This window comes from Peromyscus maniculatus, chromosome 6 (genome assembly GCF_049852395.1).
Source record: "Peromyscus maniculatus bairdii isolate BWxNUB_F1_BW_parent chromosome 6, HU_Pman_BW_mat_3.1, whole genome shotgun sequence".
Taxonomy (NCBI): domain Eukaryota; kingdom Metazoa; phylum Chordata; class Mammalia; order Rodentia; family Cricetidae; genus Peromyscus; species Peromyscus maniculatus.
The window spans coordinates 69,661,998-69,685,162 of record NC_134857.1 but is presented as its reverse complement, the minus strand read 5'-3'; the positions used below and the strand labels follow the sequence as shown (position 1 = coordinate 69,685,162).

Here is a 23,165-nt window from a genome sequence, read left to right as displayed (position 1 = left end):
GACCCAGAGACAGACCTGGGCAGTTGGCAGAGGCATCTACCTCGACTGAGTTCAGTGTTTTCAAGTTGACTCAAGGCAGAAGCTGAGTTTCAACAAAGCCCAATGTGCTATGGTACGTACTGGTGGCTGTCTTGATTGTCCAATAAACACCCGTGGGGTCTCTGCAAATGCCACACCACAGATTAAAGATCTGCGTAAGGCAAGAAGGAAATCAGGCTCAACTCGACTTAGTTAGCTGGTGCTGATTCAAACTTCTAGAGTCTGACTCCGGGCAGTTTATTTTAGACATATATAAGTACAGTGTAATTTGGGGAAGATTCCTGGTAACAATTATCTCAATCCCATGTGTACAATAAAACTCAGAGTGTGACTACATCGAAACTCTTTTGCAAAGTACATGTGACCTTTTCCATAAAGGTGCATTCTCTAGCTTAAGGGCCTAGGAGCTGGTGTGGTCCTGTCATACAGATAACAAAGAAGTCACCAAGCTATAAAGCACATGTGACATCTCCCCTAAGGATGGGTTCCATCGACTGAGAAGCAGATGATAAAGGTCTAGGGAGGGAGAGTCTGGGATCGTGTTGGGGATTTGGGTGTACACTGGCCCTACAGTTTGCACAGATCCCCAGGCTATTAACCACGTCCACTCCTGGCCTCTGTGTGGAAAACGGGTACCCATCTCCCCCACTGAGGAGACAGCTCTGCGTGTTTAACATTCCTGGTTTCCCTAGTGCCTATCTGTGAGCACCGGGACCCCATGCTGGCTACAGTCGCCTGTTAGCTGGTGCAATGGTGTCACTTAGTCTCCGACAGGTAGGAAGCAGAAGCAAGAGGCTGGCACGAGCTTGGGTTTGACAGCAGCCTAGACAACACAGCGAGACTCTGCCGTAAAAAGCAAAGACCTTTGAGCAGAGGTGTAGATTAGTGGCGGAGCACTTGCTTAGTGTGCACAAGGATCTGGGTTTGAACCCTCACTTCTGCAAAAGAGAAAAAAGAGGACTGAGGACTTACTATTAAACAGACCAGTCCCTTCCATTCCCTGGAGTGGGTGGTGGTAGGGACAGAGACAAGCAAACAAGTATCTACTACATCAAGTAGAGGGAAGCCAGGTGAGCTGGAGTCTAGCCATCCCCTAGGAGGCTGAGGCTGAGGGGTTGCCACATGTCTGAGACCATCCTGGCTAGACAGCAAGCATCAAGCCAGCTGGCACTAGATAGCACAGCTCTGTCTCAGGAAAGCTGGGGAAGGGCTGGTGAGACAGTTCCGTAAGTAAAGGTACTTGTCCCCAAGCCTGAGGACCTGAGTTCTATCCCTGGGACCACGTGGTGGAAGGAGAGAACCAACTCCCTGTTAGTCCTCTGTTCTCCACAGGCATGCCATAGCACACACAAAGAAATAAAAGCGATAAAAAAATGTTTAGGGGGCTGGAGAGATGGCTCAATGGTTAAGAGCACGTGCTGTTCTTCTAGAGGACCCTGGTTCAATTCCCAGCACCCACATGATAGCTCACAACTGTCTGTAACTTCAAAATCTGACACCCTCACACAAGCATACATGTAGGCAAAACACCAATGCACATAAAATAAAAATAAATAAATTTAATTTAAAATTTTAAAAAAAAAAATGTTTAAGCTGGGGGCGGGGAGCCCTGGCCATGGGAACAGCAAGTGTGAGTGTTGACAGTCCGCTGCCCTGCCAGTCCAAGATTGTGTAGTCTTGAGCAGATAACTTCAGCCCTTCCTGCCTTTTGTGAAAACAGTGCATGAGTCAGGGTTCTCCCACAAAACAGACTCAGGGCAGAGAGACTGACAGACTGACCTTAAAGAATTGGCTCAGCAACCATGGAAGCAGCCAACCAAGTTCAGAGCCTGAGGCTGGAGACCAGGAGAGATCCAGGATTTCAGTTCAAGTGTGAAGGCTGTGTGTGTGTGTGTGTGTGTGTGTGTGTGTGTGTGTGTGTGTGTGTGGTGATGTCAGGAACCCTTGACTGCTCTCCCATCTCTTCTTGGAGCAGCATTGCTCACTCAAACCCAGAGTTCCCTTACATGGCTAGTCTTGCTATCCAGTTTGCTCTGGGGATCCCCTGTCTCCATCCGCTAAGACTGAAATCACGGACAGGCTACCGCACCCACCTGGCATTTTTTGTGGGTTCTAAGGATCTGAACCCTGTCTTTCACCCTGAGTGCAAGCACGTTAGCCACGGAGCTGTCTCTGGCACCACCACCCTCTTTTTTTTTTTTTTTTTTTTTAAGGTAAGTTAATCTCATTTAAAACACATTCCTGATGGGTCTGTAACTCACTGTTAAAGTAGCTGTCTATCACGTGAGACCTTACTGCCCTCCCCCACCAAAAAAATTGTCATCATCACAGAAGAAACAACCATTTCTCAACTACATGGCTTCCCACAGGATTTAACTCGAATCTTTAGCACTATAATCCAGGTAGCTGTGATTAGCCTCATTTTACAGTCAAGGAGTCTACAGTGTGGAGAAGTCACTTAGTTTGCCCCCTGTCCCTCACCTGCTCAGTGTCAGAGTTCAAACTACATCTCAAGTGTCTGATTCAAGATGTAGCTCTTGGTGCCAGGGATGTAGCCCGGTGGGTACAGGGCTTGCCACTGTGCATGAGGCCCTGATTCTGCACCCAGTACCAAATAATGGTGGGCATGGTGGCCCACACTTGTCCTCCCAGCACTGGCGGGATGGAGGTAGGAGGATCAGAAGTCGAGTCATCCTCAGCAACACAAAGAATTCAGGCCAGCCTGGGATACATGAAACCTTGTCTCAAAAACGAACAGGGGCTGGGAAAAGTGGCAGGGCTCAGGTTAAGGGCACTTGGTCTTGCAGGGGTCCTGGGTTCGATTCCCAGCACCTGTATGGTGGTTCACAACCATCTGTAACTCCAGTTCAGGGGGTTCAATGTCCTCTTCTGACCTCTGCAGGCACCAGGCACACACATGGCGTACATAAATATACACAGGCAAACACCCATACAAATTAAAGTAAATTGAATAACAGCCACAGCAGAATCAAAAAGCATCCCTTTCCCAGCCTCATGCTGCCCACAGACCTAACACTGGCCTGGATCACAGTCTAGAAACAGAGCAGGAAGGGATCCTCTCCTGCGGTGCTAACTCCTGCTGGTCCAATACCCTCACACAGGCCATATACACACATCCCAGCCCCAGAAATCCCTCGAAATAGCTTGAGGTCAGTGCTCCAGGCAGTTCCACCCAGACACAAAGAGTACAGCTTTTCTCCGTGTCATCTGGGGCAGTAATCCTGGTCTCCAGGTCCGTGCATGCAGGAGCATCTGCCTCTTGCCCTGGAGACCTCTTGGGCTTTTCTTTTCCAGCTTTCTTGAGGTGTGAGAAGTTCTCAGGGAACCTCGAGGCTTCCTCCTCACAGGTTAGGAAAGCCATTTGGCTCAGGCTTTATTGCTTCCAGCGGCCTCCAACTAAGATTTCTGTGTTATTTCCCAGTGTAGCTAAAGTCACAGTTACTCACTCTAGTAAAGCAGAAAGAAGGGATTTGCCTTAAAACCGACTGAACTTTTGTGTCTGAGTTTGCATATACACAAAACACAGACTAGCCCAGTGAATCTGGTGTGCCCATTACCACAGACCTTGAAGGGATAAATTTGGAGCTTAGTTTCTCTCGTGGGAATTTCCATAAATCCTGTAATGATCGCATGGGTAGCACAATTGGAACACTGTGTTAAGGATTGTTCATTTTGAGCTAGGGATATGGCTCAGGGTAGAAAGGGCTTGTGTGAGGGCAAGAGTTCAGATCGCTAGAACCCATTTAAAAGCTAGGCAGGCACGGCAACCTCCTGTAATCCCAGCTCACAGGACACAGGGACAGGGGATTTCCTGGGCAAGCTGGCTAGCTTGACTTGCCGGAGTCTGTGAACTCCAGATTCACTGAGAGACTCTATCTCAGTAAATAAGTGGGGAGAGGCTGAGGAAGACACTTCAACTTTGGGGTTCCAACCTTGCATGCGTCCGTGTGTACACCCATCTACACACATATTTGTGAATGTGCATACATGTGTGCACACCACACTCCATACATTCAAGAAAAATATTAATTTGTTAAGTAGAGACGTGCCTGGTTTTTCCAGCTGTAGCTGGAACCTCTATAGATATAGGGACCTAGATCTCTCTCCAACTGGCAACAGATCTGAATCCCAGGAAGGAGCTGCTGAGACCTGTGGGCCACAATTCCCACCCTGTACAGGCTCACTGAAGAGGCTAGTTGGGTGTGGCTGTCCCTTGGAGCCCAAGGGGAAGCTTTGAAGTCTATATTACCAGTGGTTGGCATATAGCTGTTTGCTATAGATATTGAGAATGCCCAACTCTATGGCCAATTAGGAGCTTCTCTCTCTGCCTCCGCAGGAACTCGACCAAGTAGCGTTTATGGTACAGTTTTTATAAGTTCAACTGGCTCTCAGCCCTGGAAGGGGTGGATTGGGGAGCGAGATCCTGGCTCTGGCCCTTGAACCTCCAGAAACTTCCATTTCCCTTGAAGGGAGGCAAAGAAATGTACCTACAGGGAACAATTAAGGACCTAGGCTCTCTACCTCGGGGCTCTGACCATTGTTTGCTTAGGAGGCAGCAGTATTTGGAACATACGTCAAAGGCTGCACAGGGTAGACTGTTGGAGTCCCCCCAAAGAAGACAGGGCTGCCAGCTTCCCGTTCTACCAGGGTTCCCACAGAGCCTGCCACCCGATGACTTCACAGTGAACTTCAGAGTAAGCCTTTCACTGAACCTTAAAGCTCTTGCGCATCTGTCTCTGTGTCTCTCCGCATCTCTGTCTCTATGGGTCTCCGGCCTTCTCTTGTTTCCCAGCATCCTTCCAGAGGCCCTGGGGAGCAGAGCTGTGGAGGCAGGGGGCAGTGGGAACAGGACAGTGTCCGGTTCTCACCACGGACAATAAGGGGCGGAAAGGGCTGGAGCCAAGGCCTGGCGCAGACTAGCCTTCCCGCCTGCCCTGGGCGCCCCCAGGTCCCGCCCTGTCCCACTGGTATGCCCTAAATGCCAGGCGCTCTTTCATGCCAATGCCTGTCCCGGGGAGGGAGGCCAGCCCTGCCTGCTTGCCTCGGCCTCAATGTCCCACTGCCTTCTTGGAGGGTGGCATCACCTTTGACTCCCAGGAGCACCTCAGGTCAGGGGCCAGAGGCTTCCCGCCGGGCTACACCGACTCCGCCCACGTATTATTTACTCCTGTTTCCGGAGTTGGCGGCGGGTGCCTGCGGGTGTCACTGCCACGTGTGAGTGAACAGGAGGAAACATCTGGCTCCCTCTGTCCTCCAGGGGGATGCCCCCCTCTCCCTCGGGTCTGCTGCCTCCCGGGTAGGGCAGAGTCCCAAGAGCCCCAGGTTCCTTTGCCCCATTCACCTTCAGCTCTGGGAAGTCACCGTGTCCTCAGGCCCCTTTACCTAATGATGGTGATTAGAGGCTGTGATATCCCCGCCAGGGTTAATTGGCAGGTCAGCTCTGTACAGCCTACAACTAGACACCACAGATAGGCTGAGTATAAAGCTGGCATTGGCGCCGACCTGCCTTGTAAATCCACCATTCCTGAGGAGTGGGTCATTACTCCTGAAGCACACACGGCCCCTGGTCCTACATGGTAGACGGTAGCAGGTGCCCAGGTTCCTTAGCCCTGCAAAGACACCTGTTCTCTGGTCTTCTCCTCACTCCCCTAGCCACAGAAACGATGCTATCTGCCTGGCTCCACCAAGCCAGCCTTCTGGAAGCCTCGGGACACTCAGGAAGCCTTCTCCCAGGACTGTATGTACCCTACCACTGCTCCCGGTGCGGAGAAAGTCAGAGGGCCCTACACATCACAGCCTTGACTTCCCTGCAATCTCACGAGGTGAACCCGGAGCCTGGAACTCCATCCTCAGGAAGATAGGCTGCGACCTCCCCTGGAAACTCTGCCCAAGGGTTGGCAGGGAGGCTTCTCCTCTCCCAGGACCCTTGGCTTCCCCAGGTAGGCTTTCAAAGAACTAGAGCACCCCCTAGCCGCCCTCTGGGGACAACCTGCAGGGAGCAGGCTAAGTGTCCAGGACAGATGAGCTCACAGCGCCCTCTGCAGGCACTCTGTGTAAGCTGTGCAGTGCTCCCTCCCCCAGGGAAGCTAGGGTATGGGATAGGGTAGGGTGGCCTCTAACCCTCGCTCACAGCTCCTTCCACTCTCTATTCATCTTTACTAGGCCTTATTCCCTAGGTTTTAGGTGCCTCTGAAGATTAGAATTTTGTTCTAGAAGGGTTGAAAGATAAGTTCTTTCATTCAACCAACCTATTTTCCATTATCGGGCACCATTGAGCATAGGAAAGTGACCCAAATGGGTGTTCCCTAAAGCCTACAGCATCCCCAGGAAAGGAGGTGCCTAGATCCCTTAGCCCTGCTAAGACACCTGTTCTCTGGTTTCCCCCTCACTCCCCTAGCTGTAGAAATGATCTATCTGCCTGGAGTCAGCCTTCTGGAAGCCTCGGGACACTCAGGAGGCCTTCTCCCAGGACTGTATGCACCCTACCCACTTTGTGTTCTACAGGACCAGCACTCTGGACGGAGCTGCTTCTCGCAACAGCACAGTACGGGATCTGGGGACCACTTGCCTCATTTCCGTCAAGACTGGCTGAGGCCAGCGGTCTGGGTGTTCTTTGACACACTCTGAGAAAACTTACGAATTTCCTAATCTCTCGGACACAGGATGGTGGGGGGTGGGTGGGGAGGAGAAAATCACCAGAGCAGAGGCAAGGGCTAGTGATTAGCCTCGAAGCCTTGTAAACACAGCCACTCTGCCCACTCTACACGCTAGAGTAGAACAGACAGATGAGGAGAGCAACACACACACACACACACACACACACACACAGACACACAGACACACACACACACACACACACACACACTTAAATCAATACTTTAAAAACAAATCTCCTCTGGTTCTGGAAGCCAGCCCTTCCCATGTTACACTCTTCGCCTCTAGCCTCTCTCCCCACAGGTGAGGACTGGAATCATCTCTGCGCTTCTCCCACACGGACTCTCTTGTGAGCAGAGGACACTGACGGCCTGGCAAGCGCGGGCGCTGACAGGTGAGGCCGACGACTTATCAGAGCCCACAGACAGAAGTACAAAGAGTCAACTTTATTAGTCACTCAGGGCTAGTTTCTCTTCTTGCCCTTGCCGGTGACCTTGGCTGGCGTGAGGACTGGGGCCGTCGCCTGGTACAGCGTGGAGGAGATCTTGTTGATATAGTACAGCCCAACCATGGAGAAGATGAAGCTGCGGGGAGAAAAGAAGTCATTACATCAACGGGCATGTCGCCAGATGGCGGACACCGGCTGCGGGGAGAGAATTCTGGTTTAGGTTTGGGAGCTCAAGGAAGGACAAAAAAGAGAAAATGGGAAGAGGTGCGTGGTGGGAAGGGAAGGGACTGGCACCACCCCGGGGGATTGGTACCAAAAGACAAGGCATCACCGCACCCCTGGCCCAACGGTCAGATACGTACCAGGTGGTGACGCACACTCGGTGGATGAGGCCAGATGCAAAGAGGGCCAACAGCAAGCACAGGAGAACTGTGGAGGCAGGACAGGAGCTTCAGCAGGTGTCCAAGAGAGGAACACCAACCAGGGGCAATGCAGAGCCCTTCTGAGGCAACTGCTTGAAAAGGTATATCCTGGTGGCGCACGCCTTTAATCCCAGCACTGGGGAGGCAGAGGCAGGTGGATCTCTGTGAGTTTGAGGCCAGCCTGGTCTACACAGAGAAACCCTGTCCCGAAAAACAAACAAACAAATAAATAAAAGCCATGTCCTGATAAAAGTCGAGGGTGCAGAAGGCCTTAACACTGTTCAGAACACGGAGGTAAGACAGCAATGGAGCTTTGTTTGGTTTTTGTTTTACTAGCTCTGCTCCGTCTCTCATCCAACTTCCTGGCCTTTCCCCCCCAACACACACACACACACACACACACACACACACACACACACACACACAGACACACACACACACACACACACACACACAGACACACACACAGACACACACACACACACACACACACACACACAGACACACACACAGACACACACACACACACACACACAGACACACACACACAGACACACACACACAGACACAGACACACACACACACACAGACACACACACACACACACACACACACACACACACACACACACACACTAAAAAACATAACAAAAAAAACCCAAACCAAAAGGCAGCTGAATGCAGTGGTACAGGACCACTAAAACCCAGGAATTCAAGACAAGGCCAGCCTGGGCAACACAGTGAGATCCTGTCTCAAAAGTAAATTAATAACTAAAATAAAATGTACTAGCAGGGCTTGGAGAGCAAGGCTGGTCCCCGTTATTTAGGCAGAGGGCTAAGGCCTGACGGAACTGGGGAGGGGTGAGGGGCAGGCAGGGCGAAAAGGGTCCGTCTGTCCATCTGGAGCCAGCAGAGCAGGCAAAGACAGACAGGGGTTTTGTCCCCCAACAATGGTGTCTTTCAGAACACAGCAAAGACGGTCCATGTGCAACAAAGTTTAAGAGTCTGAAGTTCTGAGAGTGCTGGGTAGAGGTTCTGGAACCCTGCAGCAGGGCTGTGAAAACCCAGGGGAGGGCAAGGAGGCGTGGGCAACAGCAGGTTTTGGGGTTGCTGGGTGAGGCTTTCCCAAGACTCCAACTGCTGCAAGTTTCTGAGCATGTGACTTTCCTCACGTGATTTGGTCCTGATGCTGACCTTGCTTTGTGAACTTAATTCTCCATAAATAATTAAACCGTCAGATCTCTAAAAAAAACCATCTAACAAGAGTTAAAATTGATCCCTCAGGGCTGGAGATGAGGGTCAGTTGGTAGAGCGCTTGCCTATCATGCTGGAAGCCCTGGGCTCCATACCAGTACCACATAAACCACATGAGGTGGTGCTAATCCCAGCACTTGGGAGGTGGAAGCAGGAGGGTCAGCAGTTCAAGGGTTCAAAGTCATCCTCAGCTACATAGTAAGTTCAAGGCCAGTCTGGGCTACAGAGGACAGGAGAGGAAAAGAGTGAGAGAGAAACCAAGGGAGGGAGAGGGAAAAGAGAGAGGGCTCTAACAGTGATTCTCTAGTCTTCTTTGGTGGGGAGTCCTGATATCAGTAACATCCCAGTAAGACTTACAATCCCCTCAAGAGAACTCTAGCGCGGGCGGGCTCAATGTCACACCAGACTCCCTGGTGAACCTGTCTGTCTTTCTTCTCTCCTGAGGATGCCTATCAAACATCAGCTCAAACTTAACTGTGTGCTTGAAACCTTTCCTGGGGGCAGGTCAGGTTTTCCCTTTTCTTTCTTCATTTTCTTCCTTTTGTGCTTCTCTTCCAGCTCCGATGCCCGGAGCTGGACAAGATGCTGGATCCAAAAGCGTCCTCTGTCTTCAAGACAGTTTTAGCAATCGTCTATCTCCTTTACCATCTAAGCACAGGGAAATTCAGCATCATGTTTGGGGGAGCTTAAAAGAGTTCAGTCAACTACCGAGTTTCACTTACTCTCAGGGAAGATCTTGGCTTGGAAACCTTTACCAAAGACCAGATTCTCCAGATTATTGAAGGCCTGGGTTGAGGGAATTAAGGAGAAACTCCTGCAACAAGGCAGCGCTGGAGAGTAGGAAGACAAGCAAAGCTCACGCGGTCCCCTACCCATCTTCGGTCCAAACACCGTCCCCACCCCACCCCCTTTGCAGCTTGGGAAGGATACAGTCAGGGAGAAGACGAAAAGGCCGGAGCCCAGCAGGCCCCCCTGGATGGTGAGCCACTCGGTGGAGGCCAGCTGGCGGCTGTATATCTGCATGCCCGCGAAGAGCAGCAGGGACAGGAGGGACGACAGCGCCAAGGAGGTTCCGGTACCGACTACTGGGGATGGGAACACATTCAGGCTAAGCTTCCGGCAGATTCGCTCCGGAGTTCGGCCGGCCAACCACTGCCGAGCGCTCCCGGGACTGCAGCCACACTCCCCCACCTCCCACGCCACGGTGACCTCCAGGAACCCCCGGGGGCCCTCCCGCACACCCGAGTTCCCGCCTGTGCCGCGGAAACGCCAGCTCCCTGGAAACCAGGACACGTCAGCTTTACCGGAGCCACGGGGGAGGGCGGAAAAGCGGGCCACCCCAACGCCCACCCCTGCTTAGAGCAGCCCGGGCACCCCGCCGGTCCGGTTACCCATCACGGCCCGCCCGTGGGTCCAATCCGTGCCAGTGGCGGGGAAGCAGGGGAGCCAAACCCGGCGCCGGTGTCTGTACGCAGGCGTCGGGGCCAACGTGGACTCGCTGTACTTCTTCCTCCGGGCGTCTTGGCCGCAGCGCCCTCTGGCGGCAAGGAGGAAACAATGCTCCGAAGAGCATTCTAGGCCACCGCCCTGCCTGGTCTCCAACCTTCTGCACCTAGGGCATCTGCTGCCTCTCGGCGCAAGCTGCACCCACGGCTTTCAGTCAGGACCCCATGGCCCAGAGTCACCTATGTCTTCCTTGCTATTTATGTCATCTCTAGTACAAGTCCCTCAGACCTCCCTGCCCCACTCTGATGGCCTCAACCTCTCCCGAAGACATGCCCCACCCAAAATGTAGCGCTCTCAGCCAGGGGCTCATGCGTCCTCTGAAATCTTGCTTCATGTGAGTAGTATGACTAGGGATCAAGGAAAGATTCACACAGAAGGAAATGGTTCCTCTCCCAAATACCCTTCCATGTTACCCACCCCCTAGACCGCCTTTGGAGGACCACGTGGGAAGAACTATTTCCCACCCCCTACCTCGACGGGCGCAGTTCGAGGCAGGTCCCTGGAGCATGCGCAATGATATCTCGCCCTCTCCACCCCTCCCTACACCCCACCCGGCTCCTGCATTAAGCCCCGGGTTCGCAGCAGCAGCCAGGATCGGGCAGCCGGGGGCGGGCGGGCACGGTAGGGCCATGGCTGAGGGTGAGGATATGCAGACCTTCACTTCCATCATGGATGCACTAGTCCGCATCAGTGTGAGTTAAGGTGGGGTCGAGGGGGAGGGAGGGGGTGTAGAGGGGTCGGGGCAAGCCAGATCTTTGAACAGGTGGGGGTCCAGGCAGAGTCTGGAATGTGGAGAAGGGACTAGTTAAGACAGAAATGACGGGAAGGGCGGAGATGCAGGTGTGCAGGGATCCCGGGGACAGCCGAGTGGTGAGTGCCCTAAAGACTCCCGTCTGCTGGGGTGCAGGCAGCGAGGAGCTGCCCGGACCCAGCGGGTAGGCTTGGGGCAGCGGCCAGCAGTGCACCAGGGTTATGAGAAGGGGCATGTGTGAGCTTGGATGTTTTCCAAGAAACCGAGGCCAGGTTGGAGGCGGGGAGGGTGATGAAAAAGCTGCCCCTAGGTGCAGTTCCCAATTTGGACCCATCCCGACCCCCCCACCCTGCCACCCCCACCCCCTGCGAGCTGCCGTGCAGTCTGCGGTTGCCATGGCAACCCGTGCCCGTCTCTCCCAGAGGCGGTGCCAACCCTGCTCCCCCCCACCACTTCCTTCCCCCTCCCTCCCTGTCGCTCCCTCCTTTGTGTCAGCTGCGCCCCTGACCGGGATGGCTGCGAAGAGAGGGACCAAGGTGAGGTGTGGGGGTGGGGAATAGCCTGAAGACCCCTCACCAAAAGGGGGAGGGATACTTCCGGTGGGGAGGGGGCAAGTAGGCGGGGCGCTCCCCCCTCCTCCCCCCCCCCCCAGATGGGGCAAAGGCTTGCAGCAGCAGGCCGAGTTTCTCCACCAGACTGGGCCGTGGAGAGCTCGGGTGTAGGAGGCGAAGAGGAATGGGTTGATTTGGGGAGACTGGAGGAAATAGAAGTGAAGAATGGAGGATGGGTGCTGGGGCGGCCGCGGGCCGGTGCCCAGCCGGTTCGGAGAGCTAGCGCACGCACGCTGGCCGCGGGGAGCAGTCATGCGCCTGAGGGTTGCTAGAAAAAGGGGCGGGGGGCAGCACCCAAATGTAGAATGGGTGGTGCCCTTGAAATAAATCCCAGCAGCGGGCCAATAATCCAGAGATGGAGGGATGGAGACAGGTGAGGAAGGAGGACCGCCCGCCAGCTCTGCTGCGTCGGGAGTGATGGGGGTGGGGCGCGATGCTGGGGGAGGCCGGAGCTCCAACCGTACCTTCTCGTTGGGCCTTAAGCTCTCCCAAGAGGGAACAGAGGCAGGAGACAGAGAGCTGGGAAGGTGTGTGGGCCAGAGCAGTAGGTAGCTTGTGCTGCCCTTCCCGACAGCCAAGGGAGCGGCTGAGATATGCCCAAGTGTCCTAGCTCTCACACAACCTCCTGGTCCCTCCACAGACAAGCATGAAGAACATGGAGAAGGAACTGCTGTGCCCAGTGTGCCAAGAGATGTACAAGCAGCCGCTAGTGCTGCCTTGTACCCACAACGTGTGCCAGGCCTGTGCCCGGGAGGTTTTGGGCCAGCAGGGGTACATAGGCCATGGTGGGGACCCCAGTTCGGAGCCCACTTCTCCTGCCTCCACCCCTTCTACCCGCAGCCCCCGCCTCTCTCGGAGAACGCTCCCCAAGCCAGATCGCTTGGACCGGCTCCTTAAGTCAGGTGGGGCTGGGGTTTGTGGGATGGGGTGGGAATGCAGAAAGCTGAAAGAGGGTCAGGGGCATCTGTCATTCTGAGGTGGAACTGCTTACTGCTTACCTGGATTCTAATGAGAGCTGAGCTCTGATGCAATTCAAGTCCACTCTTTAATTGGACAGATGTCGCCCACCCCTAGTCAGCTGTAATTCTCACCTCTACCTCCTGGGTCCTTCCACAGGCTTTGGGACATACCCTGGGCGGAAGCGGGGTGCCTTGCACCCCCAGACGATCATATTCCCGTGCCCAGCCTGCCAGGGCGATGTGGAGCTGGGGGAGCGGGGCCTTTCGGGGCTTTTCCGAAACCTGACCCTAGAGCGCGTGGTGGAGCGGTATCGACAGAGCGTGAGTGTGGGAGGCGCCATCCTGTGCCAGCTGTGCAAGCCCCCGCCACTAGAGGCCACCAAGGGCTGCACAGAGTGCAGAGCCGCCTTCTGCAACGAATGCTTCAAACTCTTCCACCCCTGGGGCACTCAGAAGGCCCAGCATGAGCCAACTCTGCCCACCCTCTCGTTCCGCCCCAAGGTGAGCCGGTTCTCGCGGGGTCTGAAGTGGGAGGGGCATGGTGGTGCTGAACCAGGGATCGGGGGTGGCTGGCATTTGGACTTCCAAAGAGTAGTGGGCCAGGTTGAGTTTTTGTCTGTGTGTATGAGCATGTGTGTACGTGTGTGTGAGTGTGTATGAGTAGTGTATGAGTAGTATATGTGTATGTGTGTGTGTATGTGTGTGTGAGTGTGTATGAGTAGTGTTTGAGTAGTATATGTGTATATGTGTGAGTGTGTGTGTGTGTGTGTGTGTGTGTGTGTGTGTGTGTGTGAGACAGAGACAGAGAGGGTCTTGGAGCTGGAGAGATGGCTCTGTGAATAAGAGCTCTTCCAGAGAATCCCACTTTGCGCCCCTGTAATTCCAGCTCCGGGGGATACACCACCTCTGGCCTCTTCAGGCACCCGCTCTCATGTGCACATTTCCACACATAGACACACACACATACACATAGTTCAAAATTAAACAGAGCCTTGCCATATAGCCCACGCTAGCCTTGAACTCATGGCGATCCCCTTGCCTCAGTGTCCTGAGGACTAGAATTACAGACATGCACCGTCACATCTCTAACATTCACTGAACAAGTGATTCAATGTCTATGGGTCTCTCATCTCACCTGCAGCAGAGAGATGAGAGGATCCATTCTGCAATATCCACACTGAAAGAACTGTTGATAGGATCATAGGAGATGTTGTTGCCTCAAAAGGTGTTACCTGGCCAAGCATGGCGGCACATGCCTGAGTTCCCAGCACTTGGAAGGTTGAATCAAGGGACTTGGTCACTGAAGGCCAGTCTGGGCTACACCGGAAAATTCTGTCTCAAAAAAGTTGTTTATAGTCAGGCAGTGGTGGCGCGCACCTTTAGTCCCAGCACTCTAGAGGCAGAGGCAGGCAGAGCTCTGTGAATGTGAGGCCAGCCTGGTCTACAGAGTGAGTTCCAGGATAGCCAGGACTGTTACACAGAGAAACCCTGTCTCAAAAAAAAAAAAAAAAAAAAAAAAAAAAAAAAAAAAAGTTGTTTATATGCAGGATGCTGCTGTTCTAGAAACTGGGTACAGCCCCGAGCAGAGATGAACTGCAGGGTTATATTAATGACCATGGTTGTTGTTACTACCATACACTTATCTGTGTGAAGTAGATGACGGGAGGAAAGCTCTGAAATGGACCTTGCTTGGACAGTTCAGAAGCGTGTTCATGCCAGTATTCACCACCAGATGGCACTATGGAGCACCACCACTATTTCCACTCCCCTCTCATCCAGGGCAGCCGATTGCTGGGAGCCCTGACATGCACCATCGGCTGACTGTTCCACTATCCTTTTACCCCTAGGGTCTCATGTGTCCGGACCACAAGGAAGAGGTGACCCACTATTGCAAGACATGCCAACGGCTGGTGTGCCAACTCTGCAGGGTACGGCGCACCCACAGTGGGCACAAGATCACTCCAGTACTCAGTGCCTATCAGGCCCTCAAGGTAAAGACCCCTGCTTCCTCAGCCCCAGTGCCAACACACACCAGCACACACCTACTAATCACTTGCCTCTGCAGAGTCAGGATGATGCCCACCTCTTTTCTTTGCCCTTAGGATAAGCTGACAAAGAGCCTGGCGTACATCCTGGGAAACCAGGACACGGTACAGACCCAGATCTGTGAGCTGGAAGAGACCATCAGGCACACTGAGGTGAGGAAGGGTGTGGACGTGTGCCTTGGATCCCGCTTGCACGGGCATGCTCCAATTGCCTTGTTGCAAGTTCAGAGCCCACTAGAGGAGGATGTGTGTGGGTAGAGGCTCTGGTTAAACTTCATTGGCAAGAACACCAGTGCCCTGGCTTAGGCTGTAAGCTGAGTAGGAGGGCTACCCTGGGGACTAAGGAGCTCAGATGCACGGACGTTGAGCCTAGCGTGGACGCAACCCTGCAGCGAGGGGTGTCTGAGTTAGCTGAGGTGGAATGGGCGATAAGGACGGCATGGCCACCAGTGTGCCATAGCTAGTGTAATTCCAAAGTGGACATTAGAGCAATCATGGAGAATTAAGAGATTAAGAGTATGAAAGAGCTAAGGCAAAATATGGCCAATCCGTATAATGGTGACTTGGAGTTTCAATCACTGGAGGAGCTATAGTCTCAGAAAGGGCTGTTTGCTGTATTTTCTGACAGGCATCAAGGTAGAAGGGTTTTTCAGAGAAGGATCTCCCTCACGCACTAAGGCCAACCAATCCTGTTTGCCAGACACTGGTACTGAGGCCGCAGTGTACCCAGATAACCAACTATTTAAAGCAGCTTGCACCTTCCACCAGTTTTAGCCTTTCCCCATTTGTCTCTTAGCGACGTGACTAAGCCAGCCCAGAGCTCCATTTAGCATATCATTTCTTCACAAGTGCATTGCTCTGGAGTTGACCATGAAGTTCAGTGATGGGCATGTGCGTCTCCATCACAAAGGGCAAAGAGGGCTGGAGAGATGACCCAGCGGTTAAGAATACTTACTGTTCTTGCAGACGACCCAGGTTCGGTTCCCAGCACCCACATGGCAGTTTATGAACCTAGAACCCCAGCTCCAGGAGATCTGATACCTTCTTCTGGCCTTCAAGGGCTTCTGCACACATGTGGTGCACATACACTCGCACAGGCACACACACACACACACACATAAATATTTTTTAATAAAAATTATGTTGAAAGACTGGGTATGCCCACTGCATTAATACACAGGGAAGGCCCCAAATCACCACAATCATAAAATAAAACTGGAAAATTTAAATTAAAAAAATTTAAGTTAAAAATGTAACTGCATTGTTCTTTTCAATTTAAAAAAATATAATCACGTGTGTCTCTGTGAGTGTATGCCACGTGTGTGTGTGGGGTGCCCATGGAGTCCAAGGCACTGGATCTCCTGGATCTCTAGTTATGGGGGCTCAGCCACCTTACATAGATGCTAGGAATTGAACCCGGGTCCTCTGAAGGAGGAATACCTGCTCCTAACCACTGAGCCACCTCTCTAGCACCTGAATTATTAACTAATATTATTTATTAATTCATTAATTTTTATTTTTATTATTTTGGCTTTTCCAGACAGGGTTTTCCTGTGTAGCCCTGGCTGTCCTAGAACTACTCTGTAGACCAGCCTGGCCTCAGAGATCCACCTGCCTCTGCCTCCTGAGTACTAGGATTAAAGGTGTGCGCCACCACCATCAGGCATGAATTCTTCTTCTTTTTTTTTTTTAAAAAATATTTTTATTTATTTATTATGTATACAGTATTCTGTCTACATGAATGCATACAGGCCAGAGGAGGGCACCAGATCGAATTATGGATGGTTGTAAGCCACCATGTGGATGCTGGGAACTGAACTCAGGACCTCTGGAAGAGCAGACAGTGCTCTTAACCATTGAGCCATCTCTCCAGCCCCATGAATTATTCTTAAAAAAAAAAAAAAAAAAGAATTAAGATGGTCATGGTGGCTTACACTGTGACCCCAGGACTGGGGAAATTGAAGCAGGGGGATCTCTCTCCAGTACACAGAACATTCAAGGCCAACCGGGGCTACATGAAACCCTGTCTCTTATAGAGATCTCCAAGTAAAGGCTGGGAAGACGGTCCAGTGGTTAGGAACACTGGCTATTCTTCCAGAGAACTCAGATTCAGTTCCCCCACTGACGTGGTGGCTCACAACTACCTGTAGTTCCAGCGTATCTGATGCCCTCTTCTGGTCTCCACAGGTACCAGGCACATACTTGGTGTACATACAGGCAAAACACTTGTATACATAAAATAGTAAAAATATGTTTTTAAAAGGCACCCAAGTAGGTACCAAATTAATATGACTTTTGTACTTTTCTCCTGCATTAATTTGGTTTTCTAGCTCAAGCCAAAAACCTAGGAAATAGAAGGGGCCTCTCCAGAGCGTAGGATGTGAGCATCCAGGAAATTATGATGTGAGCATCCAGGAAAGTTAGCACTAATGGTCAGAAGGTGACCACATCTGTGGTGTAGGTGCCTGGCCAGCCATGACCCTGGCCCGATCGAGATGGATAGGTTAAATTCCCCCAGATCCCCTCAGGTAGTACCACCGGTGTGGCACCCGGGTGTAAGCACTGCCTCCAGGAAGATAGCTAAATCATTCATGGCTTGGGTGTCGCTCCTTGGACAGGTGAGCGGTCAGCAGGCGAAGGAGGAGGTGTCACAGCTGGTTCGGGGCCTGGGGGCTGTGCTGGAGGAGAAGCGAGCCTCTCTGCTTCAGGCCATCGACGAGTGCCAGCAGGAGCGATTATCCCGGCTCGGCGCCCAGATCCACGAGCACCAGAGCCTGCTGGACGGCTCGGGTTTGGTGGGTTATGCCCAGGAAGTCCTTAAGGAAACGGACCAGCCTTGCTTTGTGCAAGCAGCCAAACAGTTACATCACAGGTACCGAGGGGCAGTGGCCCAGGGGCGCAGCCTCCGGGGAAGTGGGCATCGTGGGTGCAGCTAGTGCCCAGGACGGTAGCCAGAAGACCCAGGTGGGGAGCTGGAGCCCCGAGAATTTTCACGCGGTCAGGCCGATGCAAACTTCTTCTGAAGAGCGAGGTAGAGAGACTTGGAGCAGAAAGCGGGGCACCAGAGATAGCCAGGGCAGGATTCCCGAGGAGGGGTGGCTGCCCGCCTGGCAGTGCCTGACCCTGGTCCGTCCCGTTCTAGGATTGCCCGAGCCACTGAGGCCCTCCAGACATTCCGGCCAGCTGCCAGCTCCTCCTTCCGCCATTGCCAGCTGGACGTGGGGCGCGAGATGAAGCTGCTGACGGAGCTTAACTTCCTGAGAGGTAAGGAGTTAGCCAGGCCCGTGTCCGACCAGAGCCTTCTTCCCTTCCCCCACCCCACCCCCTAGCAGCGGACCCGGGGGGCAGTGCCCACCAGGGACCTCCTGGCCTCCTGCCTGGCCTGGCCAGCGCCCCCTGCCACACCGTCCTACCGCGCTCAGCGCTGCTTCTCCCTCTCTCTTTGTAGGCTGTGGCCACCGCGGACTGTGCTCCGGAACACCCCAGGCAAGTCAGCAGCCCTGCCCTGGGGGCCCTGCCGCCCGCCGGGCCCCCTCCCTACACCCCCACCTTGTGCTCCCACACAGCTTGGCCACCCACATTATTGCTTCCTTCTCTCCTAATGCACTCTGAATTCCTGGGCCTCCCACCTGGCAAGCGCCCTGTCTCTTCTGCCTTGTCCAGGCTATTATTGCATCATCCTGGTCCTTCCGACCTTTTGTTCTCTTGACCCTCGCCCTCTGGACTTTGACTCTCTTCCTCTTGACCTACATGCCCCGCCCCGCTAGCCAGCTTGCTCCCCTCTGCTGCCTTCCTATTTTCCGTCTTGCTGACCCCGGAACCTCTCTCGCAACCCTTCTGCATCCCTCCCTGCTCAGGGCTCTCTTGCCTGGGTTCCAGTGGCCTTTCCCGCCCCCTTCTGGGGCTCCTCTTAACTCAAAGACTCTAAGCCGTGAGGGCCCCCAGAACTCAGTTGGTCTGGTGCTGTCTTTTGACCGAAGAGAAACCTGAAGCCCGGAGAGGGAGAGGGGCTGACTGCAGGCCAAAGTAGGCTGGTGGCAAACTAGAACCAGAGTCCAGGCTCCTGCCCCCGCCCCGTCCAGCATCCGCCCACTTCTTTCTCCTCTGGGCCCTGTCCTGCCCACCCAGCTCCCTCACCTACACTCACCCCCCGGCTCCCGCTGCTTCCTCTCTCCTGCCTGCCCCACTCTCCACGCCAGGCCGACGGCCAGACCCCGACTGACCCCTTCTCTCTCTCCCAACAGTGCCCGAGGCTCCCGTCATCGACACCCAGCGCACCTTCGCCTATGACCAGATCTTCCTGTGCTGGCGGCTGCCGCCCCACTCACCACCCGCCTGGCATTACACTGTTGAGTTCCGGCGCACAGATGTCCCTGCCCAGCCAGGCCCTGCACGCTGGCAGCGGCGGGAGGAGGTGAGGGGCACCAGCGCCCTCCTCGAGAACCCTGACACGGGCTCTGTGTACGTGCTGCGGGTCCGGGGCTGCAATAAGGCGGGCTACGGAGAGTACAGTGAAGACGTGCACCTGCACACACCTCCGGCCCCCGGTGAGTAGACGGACGGGGAGGGGGGGGTGCTTCATGTGGCGAACTTAGACGTTCATGTGGAGGGTCTGGGATGGCCCAGGTGCTCAGCTGATTCCCAATGGGCACAGGAAAAGCAAGTGCACGGAATTTGATTTATATGATTTGTACAGTTTAACGCGTGGGTTACACTCATTTCCTCTGGAGCTAGCTAAACTGCCTGGGTTCAAAGCCCACCTGGGCTCCTTGGCTCCTGTGTGTCCTTAGTCACGATTTTTTTCCTTCTCTGAACTTCAGAATCCTCTTCCACAGAGGTAATAATAATAATACTTAATAGCCGGGCGGTGGTGGCGCACGCCTTTGATCCCAGCACTCGGGAGGCAGAGGCAGGCGGATCTCTGTGAGTTCGAGGCCAGCCTGGGCTACAGAGCGAGTTCCAGGACAGGCTCCAAAGCTACACAGAGAAACCCTGTCTCGAAAAACCAAAATATCAATAATAATAATAATAATAGAGTGGCTTGCTAATTAGCACAGTATAAGATAGCACATGTAAAGACTTAGCTTCTGACTCGTCATGAGGGCTTAGTCAGTGTTAGAAGTGGCTTGCCGAGTGTGCTCACCACTTGGTAGAGGGCAGAAGAGACAAGGTTGGGCACAGGGGTCAGGTCTGAGTACCAGAGCATGGGAGGGAAGGTCCAGGTCAGTGGTGTTGGGAATGTGGCCAGATGGAACGGGACGACAGTGGAGATGGTCCGCGGGGCCGACCATGGAAAATGGCTTGCAGAAACACCGAGTCAGCTGGAGATGGGACAGTCTTCTCTCTGCCCACTGGCCATCCCTGAGCTCCTCCTGGGGTCCCGTGCCTACTTGGGATGCCCCTTTCTTCCCTGTGTCCCTACCTCAGTTCCCCACGCCCCTCCCAGTTCCCGGTGACTTGACAACTTGTTCCCGGTGTTTGTGCTGACACCCCACGACCCCCGGCGCGCCAATGTGTGTCCCTGAAACCCTTCCTTCTGTCTTAACCTCCTCCCGCTTCTAGTCCTGCACTTCTTCCTTGATGGCCGCTGGGGTGCGAGCCGAGAGCGGCTAGCTATCAGCAAGGACCAGCGAGCGGTGCGGAGCATCCCGGGCCTTCCCTTGCTGCTGGCTGCCGAGCGCCTGCTCACAGGCTGCCACCTGAGTGTGGACGTGGTCCTGGGGGACGTGGCTGTGACGCAGGGCCGCAGCTACTGGGCCTGCGCAGTAGACCCTGCCTCCTACTTGGTCAAGGTGGGCGTCGGGCTGGAGAGCAAGCTTCAGGAAAGCTTCCAGGGTGCCCCGGATGTGATCAGCCCCAGGTCAGGCCCTTCTGCAAGGGGCGGGGTGGGGGTGGGGCGGAAGGGGATGAAGCCCTGGGAAAGGACCTGGGGTCGGCAGGGGTGGTGGTGTAGGGAACACAGACTGAGGTGCTGAGGTGGGGGAGGCTTTTGGATGGGAGAGATGTGGGCTCCGCAGAAGGGTCTGTGAGGACAGGTTTTGAGAGTGTATGGTTGGGGAAAGCGTTGAGAGAAGGCAGAGCCCATCATCACCTCTTCCGTCTGTCACTCAGGACCAGTATACCTCCTAAGCGCCCAGGTCCTTTCCCCCAGCACTTCCTCTCCATGGAAAGTGGTCTCTCCCAGACCTCCTTCCCCTCCCTCTTTCTCAACCTCTCAAAGTTCTTCCCCTAAACATACCTCCACAGCCCTCTTTACCTCCATTGCCTCATTAATATATCTTCCCACGTTTCCCTCCCGAACCCCCTCTCCCGAGTCCTCCCTCCTTCAACATCCCATTTCTTCAAAGTGCCTTCTCCCTTTGGAGTTCTGTTGTCCCCGTTCCTGTGTCCCTCTAGCTTCCTGACACGGATCCATCTTCATCTGTCTGCCAACGCCGTCTTCCCAACGCCCTCGCTCTGCCCCCGCCCGCCGGCCCCCGCCCCGCCCCGCCCCACATCTTAACCTCTGTGCTGCCATCCTTCCAGCATCCCCACCTGTCAACACTGATTCCCCGGCACCGTTTTCCTCAGCACCTTCCATCCTGACAAGCCCCACAGTTCAATGTCGCCCATCTCTCCTTCCCCATAACACCTTTCTCACGTACTTTCCTTCCCTCACTTCCTTGTTTGTTTGGTTGGTTTTGGTTTTTCGAGACAGGGTTTCTCTGTGCAGTTTTGGAGCCTGTCCTGGATCTCACTCTGTAGCCCAGGCTGGCCTCGAACTCACAGAGATACACCTGGCTCTGCCTCCCGAGTGCTGGGATTAAAGGCGTGCGCCACCACTGCCCGGCTCCTTACTTCTTCTTCTTCTTTTTTTTTTTTTTTTTTAAAGATTTATTTATTTATTTATTTATTATGTATACAGTGCTCTGTCTGCATGTGTGCCTGCAGGCCAGAAGAGGGCACCAGATCTCATTAGAGATGGTTGTGAGCCACCATGTGGGTGCTGGGAATTGAACTCAGGACCCCTGGAAGAGCAGTCAGTGCTCTTAACCTCTGAGCCATCTCTCCAGCCCCTCCTTACTTCTTTCTTACACACACTGAAGCCTCGAGCCTTACACTGTAACCCTTGCCTCAACATGTGTTCACCTTAATACCTGCAACCTCTTGTTCGCCGACATTCCATCCTTCCGACATTTCAGCTCCCCGATCCCTCCCCCCAATTCCCTTTCTCTGCCTCCCAACATCCTCCTTCCCGATTCCCACCCCTACAGATACGACCCAGACAGCGGGCACGACAGCGGTGCTGAAGATGCCACAGTGGAAGCGTTGCCACCCTTTGCTTTCCTCACCATTGGCATGGGCAAGATCCTGCTGGGTTCCGGAGCAAGTTCAAATGCAGGGCTGACAGGGCGGGACGGCCCGGCAGCCAGCTGCACAGTGCCCCTGCCGCCCCGCCTGGGCATCTGCTTGGACTATGAGCGGGGGCGAGTTTCCTTCCTGGATGCCGTGTCCTTCCGTGGGCTCCTCGAGTGCCCCCTGGACTGCTCGGGGCCCGTGTGCCCTGCCTTCTGCTTCATTGGTGGTGGCGCTGTACAGCTGCAAGAGCCCGTGGGCACCAAGCCTGAGAGGAAAGTCACCATCGGGGGCTTCGCCAAGCTGGACTGAGCCCGCCGGGCCCCCTCTCCAGACCTACGCTCTGCTCCCCAGGCCTCCAGGCAGCGGGTTGTTCACGCAGCAGCTTCTCCCCCAAGACTTTTCCTAACTGTGGTCCTTCCTTGTACCCGCCAGCCATGTCTTCCCAGGGCTTCCCTTGACTAAGGGGCTCCCGCCCCCCCTCCCCCGCCCCGCTTCCTTCTGGGTGTCCTCCATTCTCTGTGTTACCTCTTGGCCTAGGCCCCCAGGCCCACCAAGTCTCTGCCCCAGGCCCTGCCCTTGGCATCTTAACCAAGGCATAGAAAGCCCCTCTCCCATCCCTGTCCTGTGCTCCCGAGGCTTATTGGGAGGGAGGGCGCCTGGAACAGTGGGTGTGATTGACAGCTCTGCCCTTTGCCTTGCCAAGCTCCCTGCTCCATTGATGCCTTGGCAGCCAGGCTCTGAGCCTCCCCAGTGAGAGGGAGGAGAACCCACCATTTTATTTGGGTCCCTATACCCCCCCAGCCGCATGCCCCTTGTGTCTCTCTTCTTGTCTCGCATGCTTTACCTATCCTGCACCCATGCCAATGTGCCAAGTCTCCCTTGGGAACCCGGCTGAGGCTGGTGTCCCTACTGGGTTGGGCCAAGCTAGGCCTCTGGTGCCTGCTGCTGCCTCCTTGCAGTGGGCATGGCTAGGCCTGTGCTGAGTAACAGCTGTACTTTTCATGGTTTATAAACAATAAACTGTGACACCAGGCACACTGCTGTTTTCCCGGAGTGTGACCATTCCTGGTCGTTTCCGGTCCGGTCGGCGTGATAATGGTACCCACGGGATGGAGGTC

The 23,165-nt window shown here is 54.3% G+C and overlaps 2 protein-coding genes across 7 annotated transcripts; one reads left to right on the top strand and one right to left on the bottom strand.

Moving 5' to 3' along the window:
• Positions 1-7,145: 7,145 nt before the first annotated feature.
• Krtcap2 (keratinocyte associated protein 2) lies at positions 7,146-10,514 on the bottom strand. The gene is given in 6 exon segments (XM_006976333.4): positions 7,146-7,298; positions 7,525-7,591; positions 9,560-9,623; positions 9,768-9,922; positions 10,229-10,247; positions 10,249-10,514. Coding segments are annotated over 6 exon segments (588 nt in total). The 5' UTR covers positions 10,411-10,514; the 3' UTR covers positions 7,146-7,177.
• Positions 10,515-10,867: 353 nt separating this feature from the next.
• On the top strand, positions 10,868-23,080 carry Trim46 (tripartite motif containing 46). Of its 6 annotated transcripts, none has more exons than XM_006976335.4 (10): positions 10,880-11,035; positions 12,346-12,607; positions 12,822-13,165; positions 14,512-14,655; positions 14,767-14,862; positions 17,328-17,581; positions 17,852-17,973; positions 18,954-19,256; positions 20,272-20,569; positions 21,963-23,080. In XM_006976335.4, exons 1-10 carry the CDS (start codon positions 10,973-10,975, stop codon positions 22,354-22,356), a joined length of 2,280 nt encoding a protein of 759 aa, XP_006976397.1. In that variant the 5' UTR covers positions 10,880-10,972; the 3' UTR covers positions 22,357-23,080. The 6 variants fall into 6 exon arrangements, with proteins under 6 accessions (XP_076430562.1, XP_006976397.1, XP_076430563.1 ...); XM_015995214.3 differs by lacking the exon at positions 10,880-11,035 and adding an exon at positions 11,493-11,630; XM_042279362.2 differs by lacking the exon at positions 10,880-11,035 and adding an exon at positions 11,722-12,078.
• Positions 23,081-23,165: the final 85 nt, after the last annotated feature.